At 38.6% G+C, this 18,225-nt stretch overlaps 1 protein-coding gene across 1 annotated transcript in view; it reads left to right on the top strand.

The window, feature by feature from the left end:
- Ufl1 (UFM1 specific ligase 1) overlaps window positions 1-18,225 on the top strand; it is a 564,283-nt gene that overhangs the window by 508,378 nt on the left and 37,680 nt on the right. Inside the window, exon 10 of the mRNA XM_067108921.1 lies at window positions 4,477-4,688. Within this exon, the coding sequence (XP_066965022.1) occupies window positions 4,477-4,688 (212 nt within the window). The remainder of the gene's footprint in view (window positions 1-4,476; window positions 4,689-18,225) is intronic.

Here is an 18,225-nt window from a genome sequence, read left to right as displayed (position 1 = left end):
AAATCGTCAAAATAAACCGGAAAATCGTCGAAAATCATCAAAAATCATAAGAAAACCTTACTTTTAATGCTCTGGGTGCATTGAAAACGACGTAAACTGCATTATTATTGAGTTTTACATCAAAAAAACCTTCAAATTATGATTATTCTGCCGTTTTGGGGCCAAATTTCTTCCGTCGGATCGGGACGCGTCGACAACATGCGTCGAAGCCGGGAAATAATTTCTGATGAATATATTTGAAAAGCGTCGTAACCTCGAACGTCGTAGTCGGAACCGTCGTAAACCGGGGACTGCCTGTATATATATATATATATATATATATATATATATATATATATATAAATATATATATATATATATATATATATATATATATATATATATATATATATATATATATATATATGTGTGTGTGTGTGTGTGTGTATTATATATTTACATACAGTAAACCCACTGTATTCGCGTTCTCATGTTTTGCGGATTCATGCATTCACTGGTTTCTCTGTGAAACATATCTAGCCATTATTTGCGAAAAATTTGCCCATTCACGGTATTTTTCACTGAGAAATATTCACTAATTATGGTATTTTTATATAATTTTCATGAATAAATACACTTTTTGTGATAAAACTATTAAAATACTCAGTATAAGCATTTTTACAGGGTTTTTCTTGTGTTTAAACTATCAAAATGGGCAAACTACGAAATAAACAGAGAACAAACAAGAACATTAAGTGAGTCGACACAAAGACAAACCCCACCATTACTGCTGGCCTCCCAAATATTTATGGGGGAGCCATCTGTACATACCTCAGCCCCTTACTGAGGAAACTCCGGTATTGGGGAGCTAACCCCTGCAAACCCCTAACTAACCAGTCACGTTGCGCTGTTAGCGCCTTGCTGAGGAAAACCCCCCTAACCTTTACTGCTTAAAACTGCTAACATGCCTACCTATGAGGGGGGGGACTGTCCCATGTTTCCGGGGTTCACATACGCGTCCTGCACAAGACACTGGACAATTACATCCCTTATGTACAGTCCATATCACGTCCGACGACTGCAATAATCTGTTGATATGTTTTCCTCGCGCACTGCACTGACACACCGTGCATGCAGACCTCCCAAACTATAAGTTAACTCAACAGATAAGGAGACATTCACAACTTTTTGAGTTTACACTTATAACTTTTGCGCACCCAGGCTGCGCTTGCTGTCACTTGATGCAACATAGTTATCCCCCCGAACCAGTACTGAATGTGTTGTAGTCAAGTTTCAGTGCCCCCTGCCTACTACTGGTCACAAAGAAATGCATTTACCCCAACCCAGTACTAAACTCGGCGAAAGTCTATTCATGCCCCCAAAAAAAACAATTTCCCCAAACTTATTTTTCACACCCCAACTCCGTTTCTTTACTTGGCCCCCAAAGCCACATATGCATATACCCCCAACCCAGTACTGAACCCAGCGAAAGTGTATTTGTGCCCCCCAAAAAAAACAGTTTCCCCAAACTGATTTTTCACACCCCAGCTCCGTTTCTTTACTTTCCCCCCAGAGCCACAAATTTTTGGGTTTACTTTTATAAGTTTCTCTGCCCTTGGTTGAACTCACTGTCACTTGTTGCAACACAGGTATCCCCCCCCCCCGAGCCAGTACTGAATGCGGCGCAGGGTAATTGCAATGCCCCCTGCCTATACCAGTCACGGGGAAATGCATTTACCCCACCAACCCAGTACTAAACCCGGCAAAAGTGTAAAGCTCTGTTCCTTTACTTCCCCCAAAGCCACAGTTTTTTTAGTTTACTTTTGTAAGTTTCCCCGCCCTTGGTTGCACTCACTGCCACCTGTTGCAACACAGGTATCCCCCCCGAGCCAGTACTGAAAGCGGCGCAGGGAAATTCCAACGCCCCTTGCCTATACCAGTCAGAGGGAAATGCATTTACCCCACCAACCCAGTTGGGAAAGTGTATTGTACCCCAGAAAAAATAGTTTCCCCAAACACATTTTCCACACAACTCTGTTTCTTTACTTTCCGTTTAAAGCCAAAAAGCTTCCACTTCCCCCTCCCCCCCAACCCAGTACTGAACCTGACGTAAGTGTATATGTGCCCCAAAAAAACCAAATCCTACAAAGACATTTTTTTTGCGTGCAAACTATTATTTGTTTACAGGTTGCAGCTTTCAGTTGGCGTTGAGTACCTTCCTGCCCTTGTTTTTGCCTTGGGGACTTGTTTTTTCTCCACTTTTAGGTGTCCTGGTACCGGTGGTGAGATTTGTTTGTTCACGGTCTTATATTTTGCCCCCTGCTTCGTTACTTGGCAGTGTTCCTTCCCAGCCCCCACCCTCTCCCTTACGCTTTTCCCCGGACCCGTCCCCAACGTGTTTCCCGCTTGCGTAACTTTCCTCCCACCCTCCCGTTGCACCACTCCTCAGTTATCCCCGTTGTTGGGGTACGTGAGGTAATTTCTCCCTCCCTTCCCCGTTGCTCCCCGTGCTTTCAGGCGCTCCCCCGCTTCTGCGTATGGCTCCTTCCTTGTCTTTCCCCTCCACCTTGCGCATCTGTAACGTAAACATTTCCTTCCCGCTTCTGTGTTGTTCCCCACCCGCAACCCCATGTTCCCACACTTCCCCCTTGCTGTTGAGTTGAGGTAGGGGGCAAGTGGCACTTGACCGCCGACAAGCAAGTCCACCTCCGCTATCAGGAGACCTAAAAGTGTAGGAAAAACAAGTTCCCAAGGTAAAAACAGGTGTGGAGCTACTATGTAGAATTACCGAAATCACATAACCCCAGGGATTTTCGTAAAAATGGCGACTTTCCTATAGATCTTGTTTAGCAGTTGCATTTTCCCCTCTATTGTTGCTTCATTGCATTTGCAACTCGCCAGATGAGCTATTAGCAAAGCTAAGCAGGGTGCAAGACAAATTCCAAACCTGGTACCAAGAGCACAGACCAAGAGAGTTCCACATAAGTAATGTGTTTATCTTAGCAAAATTTTTTTTACAGTCATGACTGTTCCTAGGAATTAGGAATAGGGATGCATGCATTCACTGAGAGAAGAGAACTGCCGTATTAGATTTGTTAATGCATGCCTTTCAGGATAGGCAGTTAGGAAATAACCAGTGCTAACCATTCTTTGCTTCAAGGAATAGTGTGAAATTCCTCTGTTTTAAAATCTTTGCCATATTTTTTGCTTCAAGGAATAGTGCAAAATTCCTCTGTGTTAAAATCTTTGCCATATTTTTTGCTTTGAGGAATAGTGCGAAAGAAATTCCTGTGTGTTAAATTTTACTTCTCATTTTGGAATGGCGAGATTATTTAGGCGCGGACGAACCTCCTGTGGGATAAGATCAGCTTGCATTGCTGGAATACTTTCTCAGTTTAGCTAAAACTTGAATTAGGTGTTAGGAAAGCGAAATTTGAACTCCGCTTCTAGGGAAAATTATGAGGTCATTTTTACTGTTATCCGCTCATCCCAGGAAACTTTCCGGAGTCCCAGATGGTCTATAAATAGACGGGTTCATTCACACGGAGTCTAAAAATAACTCCAGTGAGCGTCAGATGACCTTCACCCCCCCTCCCTCTCCATGTACCTACATTCTCAGCAAAATTTTTGTTGGGGGGGGTTTTATCCCGTTAGGAACTTCCAAGTCCTAAGGGACAAATCGTATTTTCAAGTCTAACGAGACCAACCCAATTTCTCAGTCCTAAGGGACAGATCCCAATTCAAGTCTTAAGAGACTCCACTAACAATTCTACATCTTATGAGGCGAGAATTTCCAAGTCCTACGGATCCCAATTCCAAGTCTTACGAGACTCCACCAAATTCTACGTCGTACAAGGCGAGAATTTCCAAGTCCTATGGGCAAACCAAAATCCAAGTACTTTTGAGACCTTATATTAGTGTACTTCACACACATCCAAGCCATTAAGTGACTGATCATTCAAGTTCATTAGAACAACGCCTTAATTTCACGCACAACAAGCATTCCACCAATGCTATATACTTTTCTATTTCAAATTCATCTTCTTTACTGAGTGTTTTTGAGTAGTATATGTCCTTGCATCCCACCTCCTGTCAGTGTGAGATTCAGCTATGTAGTTACTGTACTTGGTAAGCTACTTATATAAAAATGACATTTTTATAATAAAATAAAGTTTTATATGTACTTACCATGTAACTACATGATCAGAGCCCTCCTGCCTCCCCTCTCATGGACATAGGGCACAAACGAATTGAACTCTTCAGCAGTGTTGTACCTATTCTTCCCCGAAAGTGGGCCGGGTCTAGTTACCTACACCAAAACAGTAGAGTTTATATATAAAACTTTAGTGTATTTTATTATAAAAATGTCATGTTTTTATTTTTTACTTAATTTCACATTTTCGAGAGTATTTATGTGTTTGATACAGACACATTATAATGTTCATTATAAGCACGCTTGATATTACCTAAAAATAATGCTGAAGTATGAATTTTCAGGCAGGTGTTATCAAATCACCGATGTCAACTCTTAGAGCAACTGGAAAGCCTAATGGACCCCCCATTGATACTTCATTTGGCTTGTTTGATTCTCTTCCAGTCAGTATCTGGCTGTATGTTGCATGCCTCAGGGAAGTTTGTGCCCCACATCCTGGCATACATTAAGAATCAAATTCCAGCTGATAAATTTTCTCTTCTGCAAGATTATCAAGGTATGTACTTTTTTATTTTAACTAGAGTGGGTATAGTCAGAGTGGATCATGTTATGTTAGTGGGAGATGAATAGGCTGTTGCATGAAGTTTTTTACACTTTTTACATTTGCTATGCAAATGCATGCTGCACCTTTTACCTCCCTTTCAGTTTAGATAAAATGTTTGTTGAATTTGATTTGAATCATGCCATATATACTGCAAATGGTGAAAGGTACAGAATTGCAATTCACTTGATTATAGTGAAATTTAAACTCTTGTGGTTAAAGGCATAACCTTTTAAGGATGTTAGGTAATATTTCAGTAATATTGTATATAATATGTTATTTTCAAAAACACATCAAAAAGCAGTGATCTAAATGACTTAATGTTTTTAGCCCTGCTTAGTCAGTGTTTGTTGGCTACATTACTTATTTTCATTCCATTGTGATAAGCAGTAGTTGATTGGTGAACATGCAATACCCATTTCATCATGGTCACTAATTCTTTTCACTTGTGTATTGTCAGCTTCATAGGTTTATTTTGTGTTAGTTTTGTATTCCTCTTTTTATGGAGCATCCATGTCATCATTATTTTGTATTCCTCTTTTTATGGAGCATCCATGTCATCATTATAAAATAGTTTATTGACTGAGTCACATTTCATGACATTGATTAGGCATTGTGTGTGAAGGATTTGTACTGAAATGAAAATGGAACAATGTAAAGCTGAAGAACAATTCAGAGGGAATGGTTGAAACTCATGTAAAGAAATGCAAGCAACTTCATGCACCATCAACAACTATTTGGAGACTATGGCCATTTTTCTGTAGTCTCCACTTTCATTACATAGTTTAATGACACCCAGTAGTCAGTTTAACATCTGTATTTACTAACCATAAAGGAAGCTATCTAAGATCTGTTCAGACTTGTTTATGTTTATTTTCCATAAGTGTTGTTAATACTAATTTATTCAATTCTATTTTAGGTAAGCACATACATAATGTATCTTTATAAGTCTGAATGGTCTTTGCTTTTAACATCACTATCGTGAGGATGCTTATAATAAAATTGTTTAAAATTTACTGAATAATGCTTGTGGACAGTATGAATATTCATAGTGAGCATTAGCCTATCTATACTGCGGTGAAGTTACTTTAATAGTCATTACAACTTTAAAATTAAAAGCTGCAATTTACTCTCAAATTTGCTTTTTTGATAGCGTAGTCGCTTATTTCATCCTCAAGGGGTTTACCCTCCATGGTCTACCAGAGCTCCATGGTGGCCAGACTAATGTCAAAGAATTCTCTTATAGCTGATCTCGTGGCCGGGTGTTGTGTCATAGTGATAAACACTGTAACACTTGATGGAGTACATAATGGACTCAAAGATAAGGGAGCACTTTCCTAAATCTTTACAGAAAGGCTGTATACCCAGGTTCTTCCATTGTCAAAACCTGCTTAGAAGAAGAAGTGATTATTGCACGTGTAGTCTGCTGTAGTGTCAACAACAGACCCGATGCAGTGACCAAGAACCATTACTCCCTTTGCTCAACGCAGTGAACTTTGTTATTACTAGGACTCCAAAAAAATTCGAAAATTTTCTCTGATTTCATTAGTGAGGATTATGGAAACATCAAAAATAGCAGGATAAGTTCTTGATATTAATTTCCAGTTAAAATTTTGGTTTTAAACATTTGGAATTAATAATGAATTTGTGTGAAAAGCCGGAACGTGGCATTTCTTACCATCAGTGGTCGGCGCTTGCACATTGTTTTAATTTGTCAGTCTAACTAAATGTTTTAACTACAATGTTCCACAACTTATCATTAATATAGAAAATCCTTTCAGATTACACGATGTCTACAATAATCTAGGCAGTAAGTGAGAATAATTTAGACTAGATTAATAATGGATGTTGTCTGCAGCCTATAACCTGGCCTAGCTTATATAACGTACGATTACGTATCCTTAAGTGGCCTAGCTTATAACCTAGGATTTTGTATCCTTAAGTGGTTTAGTTTAGACCAAGGACCCTAGGATCAGATAATAACAATATCTGGGCAAAATAAATTGGTAGCTTAGCTATAAGGCCACATGTTAGTAAAATTTTTTCCTTTTATATAAGCCTGTACACTTGAGCATGATCTAAATAATCCAGGACTAGGCAGTACAGTACCTTATATTAAGTGATAACTTTTTACAAAACATCCCATCATAAAACATCCCATCACTGGACTAAATCGTTAGCCTAGACCATGTAACCTAGGACTAAATGAAATAGTAATCTTTGCTGGATGAGATAGCAGCCTACCTTTAAGGCTACATACTAAGGTAATTGTGTTTGATGTAACCCATACCCTTAAATGTGAATTATAATCCGGAGTAGGCAGTAGCCTAGATAGCCTAGGATTGGATATAAACAACAACATGGGTTGGACAAAAATAGTAGCCTAACTACTGTATAAGGTTACATATTAGTAAGTTTCTGTTTTTATATAGCCTATACATTTAGGAGTGATCTATAATAATCTGGATGATCTATAATAATCTGGATTAGGCAATACCCAACATTAGGTTAAGATTGAACAAATAAGCCCAGGATTATATATAAACAGTATCCTAGGCTCATGACTTGGGTTTTACGACTTGGTAGCCTACCTGTAAGGCTACGTACTAGTAGGGTCTTTTGTAGCCTATATCCTTAAAAGTGTTATAAACTAGAACAGGCAGTAGCCTAACCAGATTAAGTAGGAACCCCTTTTTAGGGAATATCGTACTATTAGCCAAAAACAGCGGTGGCCGAATATATCAGATAAGAAGGTTAGTCTCGGCACATAAAACAGAAAACCCAGATTATAAGAGGGTTATTTTCTGTATAGTTCATATCCTTAATTTTTAAATAAGCCTAGAATAGGCAGTGCTCTAGAATAGGTTAAGCGAGAACCCTCTAAAAAATCCTCTATTCTTAGTTTAACGTAGGTTAAACTAGAAGCATTAACCTAAGCCATATAAAACAGTAGCTTGGGGTAGTTAAACAAATTAGTTCATAGCAGTTAGTCTGAATGGCATGACAATTAGAATTGAAATTTCACATAGCCATTGCAAAAGGACTAAAAGTGTATGAGTAATACTGCCATATACCGGTATGAAAACTAACCTAAACCTTAGAGGGTTTAAGTTAACAGATATTTAATCAAATGTATTACAACTACACACTTGTAATCAAGTTAACCTGTAATATAGAAACTATATGAGGAACTACAGATGTGTCCCTCATTAAAAACAATACTATCTAGCTTCTAATAACTTGTTTTTTATCACTACAGGGCTGCCATTATGCAGGACCCTTAGCTCAAGTGTTGTGTAGCAAATTGCTCGGTTCGCTTTTTGCCAGTGGGTACGCCCCATACCACCTGCCATTAGCATAGTCCTTGTAAAAATCAAGGAAAATCTGCTTGGTCGCCAGATATGTGGAAAATTTGTAGTATGCTCCTGGCAGCAAGTTTTAACAGGAAGAAACAGTTCATTTGTTGAGCTGCCTCAGTTGGTCTTAGGGTTCATACAGTAGGGTGATGAAAACAAATTAGTTCTCTAGCAGAACTTTGGCATGACAATTAGATATTGAACCCTTTCTCAGCCACAAGATCTAAAAGTTTGGGAAAACCAGTAACATCAGTCCCCAATACCTCCCACCTTAACCCACAGAGGGTTTAAGTTAACAGATCTTTAATCATGGATGGGGTACACATTGTAATCAAGTTAACCTGTAATATAGAAATTGCCAACTGAAATGGTCCTCATTAAAAACAATAGGATCAGGGACAATAAATTGTTTTTTATCACTACAGGGAAACCTTATGCAGGACCCTTAGCTCAAGTTTGTGCAAATTGCTGTCAACGCTGAAGAGGATCTTTACCAAAAGGGATCCATAGTCCACCTAAAAATCACTGAAAATCTACATTTTTGGATATGGTAAAATTTGTAGTATGCTCCTCCAAGACTTCTGCCCCTTGGTTAACAGGCAGTTACAGTTCAGTTGTTGAAGCTCAGTCAGATTGCACAAGCTCCCCCAAAAGGGATACATAGTTTGTGGTATTTAATCAATTCCATAAGCAAATTATGAGTAACATCAAAGATGTCCCTGCCACAGAACGGCAATATATAAGGGACATGATGCATGATTCTGAAAAGGAAATTAAGTCAGTCATGTACACTCAGCAAGAAAAGTGAGGATACAGTTTTCATTAGATTTCGTTCATTGAATTTTAATTTTTTTCTTACAGAAAACACATAATCTCGGTAAATTTACTCTAGAATATGAAAATACAATGCAAATTATATCATATATATTAAATCTGCAAAACAAAAAAGTTCAGAAACTTAAAACCACCATGGATGTCCGAAGTAATCAGAATTTCTCAGATGACTTCGTTCATAGAGATCTAAAAGATAGTGTGTGGATATCTCGGTGTAGTACTGTTTATCAGAACAGCAATATTTACTCGTTTTCCGTTATGAACAGGCTTATTATTGCATCATCATACGAGGTAATGATAATTTATTTAATTTTTACACATTCATATTTATATTTCACGGTGTTCAAGGTCAGCTGGAATTAATGGCAGCAAATGATGTGACAGCTAGGGTAGGTTGACCAAATGTATTTAAATCCGCAAGAGTGTTCTCTATGATGTGGGTAGTAGCTGGAAAACACAAGTAACTGGATGTTTCTTGATGTTGCCATAGTTTCTCTCTCTCTCTCTCTCTCTCTCTCTCTCTCTCTCTCTCTCTCCATTGCTAAAACATACAAATATAGTATCGCTCACTCTAAATGAAAAAAATAATAAAATGAGTAGCTCTACATATAGGCCTAGGCATACACAACAGCAACTCTCTCTCTCTCTCTCTCTCTCTCTCTCTCTCTCTCTCTCTCTCTCTCTCTCTCTCTCTCTCTCTCTCTCTCTCTAAAACATACTATACAAGTATAGTATCGCTCAATCTCTAAATAAAAAAAAAAACAATGAAATGAATAGCTGTACATATAGGCCTAGGCTTACACAACAGCAACTCTCTCTCTCTCATCATAACATTGCATTCGTTCCTTTATTGTTCCCCATGTTTTTCGTTGGACATTGCTCAAATTTAACTCTTGATTTCATTATGGAAGATCGCGTTTCCGATTACGCAAGCATTCCGTTCATTGTGGTGTCATAAATTCATTTGTGTAAGGTTAGTTGGTAGGTTATGTCGAAAAATGTTTTATTTTGCTCAGAACTGTCGCTGCAAATTACAACTTGAACGAATACTGTAAAGCTTACTACTGCATTTAAGTATCAGTGATTTCAGAACTGTAGAATATGATTGAAAGTTATAGGAGGTCAAGCAAAAAGCAAACACGTTAAGACTGAAGCTCCTCCCCCTTCTAAAGTTGCCAGATGTCGCATTAACCCTTAAATGCCTATTGGACGTATCATACGTCGACTAAAATTGTCTATTGGGTGCCGAGTGGACGCACCGTGCACTCGACTACAAAAATTTCAACCTTCGGTCAACTTTGACTCGACCGAAATGGTCGAAAAAATGCAATTGTAAGCTAAAACTCTTACATTCTAGTAATATTCAATTATGTACCTTCATTTTGCAACAAATTGGAAGTCTAGCACAATATTTCGATTTATGGTGAATTTTGAAAAAACTTTTTTCTTACGCACGGGCGGTAACTCAGCCGAAAATTTCATAAATTCTTTCGTCATTTTGTCATAATTTTTGCACTGTTCTATATTAGCCGTTACATAAAGTTTTATATATGAAAATGTGCGCAATTTCATGTACAATACAGCAAAATACAACCCATGGTTGTAGCTTTTATCAGTTTGGAAATATTTTCATATAAACCACAATAACTGCCAAAATTTCAACCTTCGGTCAACTTTGACTCGAGCGAAATGGTAAAGAAACGCAATTTTAAGCTAAAACTCTTACGATCTAGTAATATTCAATCATTTACCTTCATTTTGCAACCAATTGGAAGTCTCTAGCACAATATTTCGATTTATGGTGAATTTTTGAAAAAACTTTTTCCTTACGTTCGCGCCAGAAATTCTTTCGTCACGTTGTAATGTTTGCACTGTTTTATATTAGTCGTTACATAAAGTTTTATATATGGAAATGTTCGCAATTTCATGTAGAATACAACAGAAAATAACTCATGGTTGTAGCTTTTATCAATTTTGAAATATTTTCATATAAATCACGATAACTGCCAAAATTTCAAGCTTCGGTCAACTTTAACTTGACCGAAATGGTAAAAAACACAATTATAAGCTAAAACTCTTACATTCTAGTAATATTCAATCATGTACCTTCATTTTGCAACAAACTGTAAGTCTCTAGCACAATATTTAGATTTATGGTGAATTTCTGAAAAAAAAAAATTTTTCCTTACGTCTGCGCGCGGTAACTGTGCCAAACATCTCAGAAATTCTTTCGTCATGTTGTTGTAATGTTTGCATCGTTTTACATTAGTCGTTACATAAACTTTTATATATGAAAATGTGCGCAATTTCATGTAGAATACAACCGAAAATAGCTCATGGTTGTAGCTTTTATCAGTTTTGAAATATTTTCACATAAATCACGATAACTGCCAAAATTTCAACCTTCGGTCAACTTTAACTCGACCGAAATGGTAAAAAACGCAATTGTAAGCTAAAACTCTTACATTCTAGTAATATTCAATCGTTTAACTTCATTTTGCAATAAATTGGAAGTCTCTAGCACAATATTTCGATTTATGGTGAATTTTTTAAAAACATTTTCCTTACGTCTCATGCGCGGTAACTCGGCCAACATCTCAGAAATTCTTTCGTCTCGTTGTCGTAATATTTGCACCGCTTTAAATTAGTCGTTACATAAAGTTTTATATATGAAAACGTGCGCAATTTCATGTACAATACAACAAAAAAATAACTCATGGTTGCAGCTTTTATCAGTTTTGAAATATTTCCATATAAATCACGATAAATAGGAAAAATTTGACTTTCGGTCAACTTTAACTCAAGCGAAATGGTCGAAAACTGCAATTGTAAGCTAAAACACTTACAGTCTAGTAATATTCAATCAATTAGCTTCATTTTTCAACAAACGGGAAGTCTCTACACAATATTTCGATTTATGGTGAATTTTTGAAAAAACATTTTTTTACATCCACGCGTTACGAATTCATGCATCATTTTGTGATAATATATTCTCTGTGTTGCTTTGATTGTTTTAAAATTTGTTATATACCAAAATCATTGCAATTTAGTGTACAATACAACTAAAAAAAATTAACTCATTAGCTTTAACCGTTTTGCTTACAGCGCGATTTGTATACAATTATATACGAGTTTTTTTTTCGCTGTCATATGTTCCAATATTTATATATGATAATGATATTTTTCATTTCTGATGGTTGCATACTAAACTTCAGGCAATGACAAAAAAATGAGCTAAAATGAACTCTTAATCTTAAAAACTAAGCGTGCTGTGATTTTTTGAAAAAACTTTTTTCCGCTTCGGCGCTAACTCACGAACGCCGCGCATACGGGAGACGTTTTTGTAAATAGGGCTTCAGCGTTAAAGGGTTAATTAGCAATATATGTCCGAAGATTAAAAAAAACTGTATCCTCACTTTCCTTGCTGAGTGTACACCCAGTGTAAAAGTACTGCATCCTGTAACCAAAAAGCAAGAGTAGATACAAATGCTGCCCAAACAAGGTCTAATGTTAGAGTTCCGACTGGAAACAACAAAATGGTCAGTTCAGAATACAAAACTTCAGATCAAAACATAATAGGGGCTGTAATACTCACCTCTGATGATACTGACAATCCTTGGTGAGACGCCTCAATGTGCATTTTCTCTCCCGATGGCATATATCTAATTAATGAGAGAAAAACTATGATTGAAGTTGTACATGTAGAATTTAGAGACAGGACAGCATTCCCTAATACAGAGTGGCGCTGGCACCACCTTCACCAGACATGGAGAAACCACTAACAGAAATGGTTCTGTTACCTGTGCCTATAGCATTAAAACCTATAGAAAACACCCTTTACCAGGTTAACAAAAAATGGACCTCTACTTCCATTTTGAATAAGACCTAAATTGCTTTGCTGAGAGAGAGAGAGAGAGAGAGAGAGAGACGCAGCAGTTTGGGACACCTACCAAGGAATGGGCATTGCTCTTAGAGGGGACAGCCTCGGCAGAATTTCATGCTAGAATCCACCTCCTTAATATTATAAACCTCTACCACCTTGCTGGAAGTTGCCACCAAAAGGCTTTCAGAGGATTCCAGAACAATTTTGCTTTTGTGGTCAAAAGTTTTATGAGAACCCTGTGGGAAGCAGTTTTTGACTTTCTAGAGTGGCGCAAAAAAGCGCGAATGGAAACATTGCAGGGCTCCAACAAGTTACTTCCCTTGGTAATTTTATTATTACATTCTAACCCTCCTGTAAGGACCTGTTTGAGTAGTCTGTTGTGGCTAAACTTAATGAGCAAGCCCGCCAACAAAATTGTACAGAATACACTCTTCTAGGAAAAAGGGAATTCAGGAAACCAAAAACCAGAAACTTCCCTTTACCCAATCCAAAAAGGCTCGCTATGATAAAAAAATCCTATAAGCCTTCAGTCACCCCAAAAAATTTTTTCCTCAAAGACAGGTAGGTGGCCAGAAGGGACAACTCCCTACAAAGGGACAACAACAACAGCAGCAGCAAGGAAATCCTTTTCACAAGGTCCAAAGACCCTCTTATAGGGGAAAAGGAAAAGCAACACCTGGCATGCCTATCAAGGGCAAAGACAGAGGAAGAGGCAGAAACCAATAGGAATTGTATGGTCGGGGGTCGACCTCGATGACACCGCAGGCAGTGGAAGTCTTCCCCTTGTGGACACAACATTATTTTCAAATGGGGGTGGAAATGGTCTCATCACTTCTCCTCTTTTAAAGGGGTTCTTCCAAAAAACCAGACCCCTTTCTGGGAGCCATAGAGAAACATGAGTATATTCGCCAGCGACAGTTACCATTTTGCTCTCCAGCCCCACGGATGTGTGTGTCCGCATCAGCATTGAATCATCCTGTCACTTGTTAATATTTGTCATGGCCTCAAAAGGTTCCTTGCACAGCTCAGAGTTTCCAGACGGCAACTAGAACATATGATGTGCCTGCTGCAGTTCACACCAGTAATAGATCCAATACTCAGATTGCAACTAGAAATGAGAACTCTGGCTATCGCATGCAAGAAGAAAGATGCGAGACTGACCTCATCAAAAGATTTAAAAAGTTGGGAAGATACTTCGGCCTTGGACCCGGAAGGAATCTTTGATGAAACAGGTCACCCTGAATCCTCCGTCTGTATGTGACAACACGCACAGATGCCGTGTTGACGGAGTGGGAGGTGGTCACCTTCTCAGAGGAATTGTCATATAAGTTTCCTGGAGCTGATAGCTGTCTTTTTGTCTTTCAAAACACTCAGACCTCCAGAAGAGAGACACATATTGTGGGGTCTAGACAAAATGATCAATGTCCTGCATCAAGAGGTCGGGATCACGTTCATCTCCTTTCAATATGATAATGCTAGCCATCCTTCGGATGGCACAGGCAAGGAAGTAGTACTTGTCTGCAATTCACCTCACAGGGTCTCTCAGTGTAATAGCAGACTCTCGACCAAGGAAAACAACAGCCTCAACAGAGTGAATGTTGAACAACCACTCTTTTCAACCAGCCAACATGCTTCCACAACTGGAAGTGGATCTGTTTGCCACATACGGGAATCACAAACTCCCTGTACAGTATATGTATCTCCGAACTTGGATAGTCAAGCAACAGCAAGAGATGCCTTCCTACAAGACTGGAGCAAATGGAGAACAATATATCTTTTTCCTCCATTGTCCCAGATTTCGGAGGTTTTGAGCGAACTTTTAACCTTCAAAGGAACAGCTTACTTAATAGCCCCAAATTGGCCAAACGGGCATTAGTTCCTATTACTTCAACAATGGGAGAAGAGATCAATTCCACTATTGTCTGCTGTTCTATCCCAGACAGTGATCCTTCTTTCTGAGCTGAGACCTTCACGTATGGATTTTTAAAATATCTACTGTGAAAATTACCCACCCAACATTGCTAGGTACCTAGAGCAAAAATTACAGACATCATCTATCTGGCAGTACCAGTCCGTATGGAAGATATGGTTAGATTATATCCATACTGAGAGCCAAATTAAGATTTTTATGGAAAAACTTTAATTTTCTTATATACCTTTTTGAAGACAAATGCCTTGCAGTTACAACAGTCATGGCATACAAGGCTTTATGGATTCGGGATTGACTCTAGTATAGAAGTTGCCACTTCCCATCTGCGTGTTTTGCTCTACGAAGACCTGTTCCCAAAAGGCTTCCAATTACTTGGTCCCTGAACAAGGTGCTTAGACTTCTATCAATCCCTCAGTTCAATGGACCCAATACAACCACAACTCACATGCTACAAAAGGTGATCTTTTTGATTGCATTAGCATCAGGAGCTTGTATTAGTGAACTGGGCTCTCTTAGATGGGGACAATACATCACACACAGCTAACCATCAATTATTGTTGTCCCCTGGCTCATCATTCCTGGCCAAGAATGAGGATCCTTTAAGAAGGAAATCTCTTATTCTGATAAGAAAACTCAGTTTAGCAGACAAGACATTATGCCCTGTTCCAGCACTTAAGGTTAACCTAGAAGTCACGGCAAACATCCCTAGCACAAACTAACCACTCTCCCTACAAGGGCTGAGAATGATTGTACTGTCGCTCATTAAAAAGGCAAATCCACACTCCTTTCCTAGGTCACATGAAATTAGGTAAAGTGAGTACATCATTGGCCTTCTTCAGAATTGTCTCTTTTGAAGAAGTCTCCAAGTGTGCAGGGTGGTCATCAGAGACAGTATTTTTAAAAAACATTATTGCTATGAGTAGCAGCAGAAAACCAGGGGTCGTATTGACGGTGAGTATGCTAACTATCGCTGGGAGAAGGGCGACAGTACTGCAACCAAACACAGCATGCTTAGGTAAGCCACTATAGAACTACTTCCTAAATCCTAAGTTTGTGTATAGTTCCTTGTTCTTTGGTACTAAAACCTAGAGAATATTTGGAATAAAGAATGGGCCTTGAAATTTGTGGCTTGACCTCGGACCAGAAATGTTTTTCCTTTGGGGTGTTGGGATTGAAAATTCAGAGCTTAAGCCTTTTTCGTCACCTGTCAATTTCTGTGTAAAGGTCCCATTTTTGGTAGTCGCTGTTGAGTTCTCAAAACCCTCGCACTTCTCCGATGAAAAGGCATGGGATTTGGGCAAGGGATGATCCTGCATTGACCAATAGAAAGTAATGCTTCTTGGTTTCCGCGTTGGGTATGTTGTTGACACTACGGCATACTACTCAAGCGCATTAATCACTTCTTCAAAGCAGGTTTTGATGATGGAAGAACCTGGGTATACAGCCTCGCTGTAAAGATTTGGGAAAGTGCCCCCTTATCTTTAAGGCCATAAAGTGTTAACAGTGATTATCGCTATGACACAATACCCAGCCGTGAGACCAGCTATAAGAGAATTCTTTGACATTAGTTTGGTCACCCATGGAGCTCTGGTAGACTATGGAGGGTAACTCCTTGAAGACTCAACAGCATCTACCAAAAATAGATTTTTCCTATGTCAAAACCTGTTTTTTTGTTGTTAGTAATTTAAAGAATGAGAGGACTCTTTCAACAGCATGGTCATTTCATTCTTGTCTTTCCAGTAGTTCAGTAGTACTTTAACTTGAATAAGATTCTGGCATGAGTTTTGCAATATGTTGTATATGGTCATGATCATAGGAAATTCAGAGCACCAAATTTACAAAAAGGTAATAAAAGATAAGCAAATGTTCAGACTTATTTCCATTTTGTGTTTACAAGCTGTTTCTTACTGGAGTATATGTTACCCTCCTGAAAGGAAACACTTACCTAAAAACTGCAATTGGCACCTTGAAGTTCAGCTGGGAAAATATCTCTCTCTCTCTCTCTCTCTCTCTCTCTCTCTCTCTCTCTCTCTCTCTCTCTCTCTCTCTCTCTCTCTCTCTCTCTCTCTCTCTCAGGTATTCTTAACTAAGGCATCTAAATTAAATCCCAAATTTTAAAAAAATTAGAATTTATTTGGAAAATTTAATGTGGCACTGGTAATTAAAAGAAACGGGTCATAAACCCTAGCTTCAAAAATAGGAAATGAAAATCAAAAAGAGAAAATGGGAAATCAAACAGAGAACGGGAACCAAACAGGAAACGTAAGTCAAAATTCCTTTTCCATTCGTCATCATTAATTGGGTCATATTAACTATCACAAGTCTATGACACATAGTCCTTACAGTCTTAGGGTTTTTTCAACTACAAGACCACTACCAAATAGCACTTCAAAGGCTCACTTTTTAAACACAGGAAACTGCAATTGGCACCTTGAAGTTCAGCTGGGAAAATCTCTCATTACTTTGGGGCATTTTACCCCTCAACACAAAAATAGTCCAAAAAGAAAAAATGGAAAAAACATCAAACAGGAAACGGCCTTTTCCATTCATCATTAATTGGGTCATATTAACTATCACAAGTCTATGACACATAGTCCTTACAGTCTTAGGGTTTTTTCAACTACAAGACCACTACCAAATAGCACTTCAAAGGCTCATTACTTTGGGGCATTTTTACCCCTCAACACAGGTCCACAGAAAACATCTCGGCAATGCAATGGGAAACTTGTTCCCAAGCGTGAACAGCACAACCTCTCTAATTGGCCTAGCACACCAGAATCGGCAAACTATCACAAAGCTGTTTGAACCAAGCATTTTGTAACAAATGTATGCATGTATTCACACTTATGAAACCGATTTCAACCAGCCTAAAATGTTCTGTAACTCAGCCACTGGAAGTTTCCAGCATTTAAAGAGATCCTGTTTCTAAGCGCCTGTTCAGGTCATCGGAAGAAGAACGCTGAATCCACTTGTGATCTTATGAAAACAGAATCTTCTTGGTTTCCAAGTGGATGAACGAAAGCTGAATTTACACCAAACACCTATTTGCCAGATCAGTGATAAGACACCTGCATGATGGCTGAATTGCAGATGCTAGTTATAAGGCTATATTTAACTATACTTACCTGGAGCTCGGCCCACCTATCCCTAGGGCGACCCCGCCCCAGGTACACTTTTTCACTACAGCACCGACACATAAATCATGGCTACATGTATTGGTGTTGGCTGCTTCTCCTTGGGCAGTAAGGTCCATTATATCTAAAAAATAAATAAAACAGGCACCATCACGACTGTAACAGTTATAAAATAAGTGATTAAGGATGTGTTAACACTAATATGTGCTCAATGAACAGTTCAACATAGACTGCATTTCCTCACACATTGTAACAGTGGCAGCGCTGTAATCTCCATTATGGCCCATAACTCTACAGGCCTGCGCTGACTATGCATGTGTTGCATAAAAATCCTCTATGACGAGCTGGACACCCT

Source organism: Macrobrachium rosenbergii, chromosome 9, assembly GCF_040412425.1.
Source record: "Macrobrachium rosenbergii isolate ZJJX-2024 chromosome 9, ASM4041242v1, whole genome shotgun sequence".
NCBI classification, from domain to species: Eukaryota; Metazoa; Arthropoda; class Malacostraca; order Decapoda; family Palaemonidae; genus Macrobrachium; species Macrobrachium rosenbergii.
This window is presented reverse-complemented; position numbering and strand designations above follow the sequence as displayed.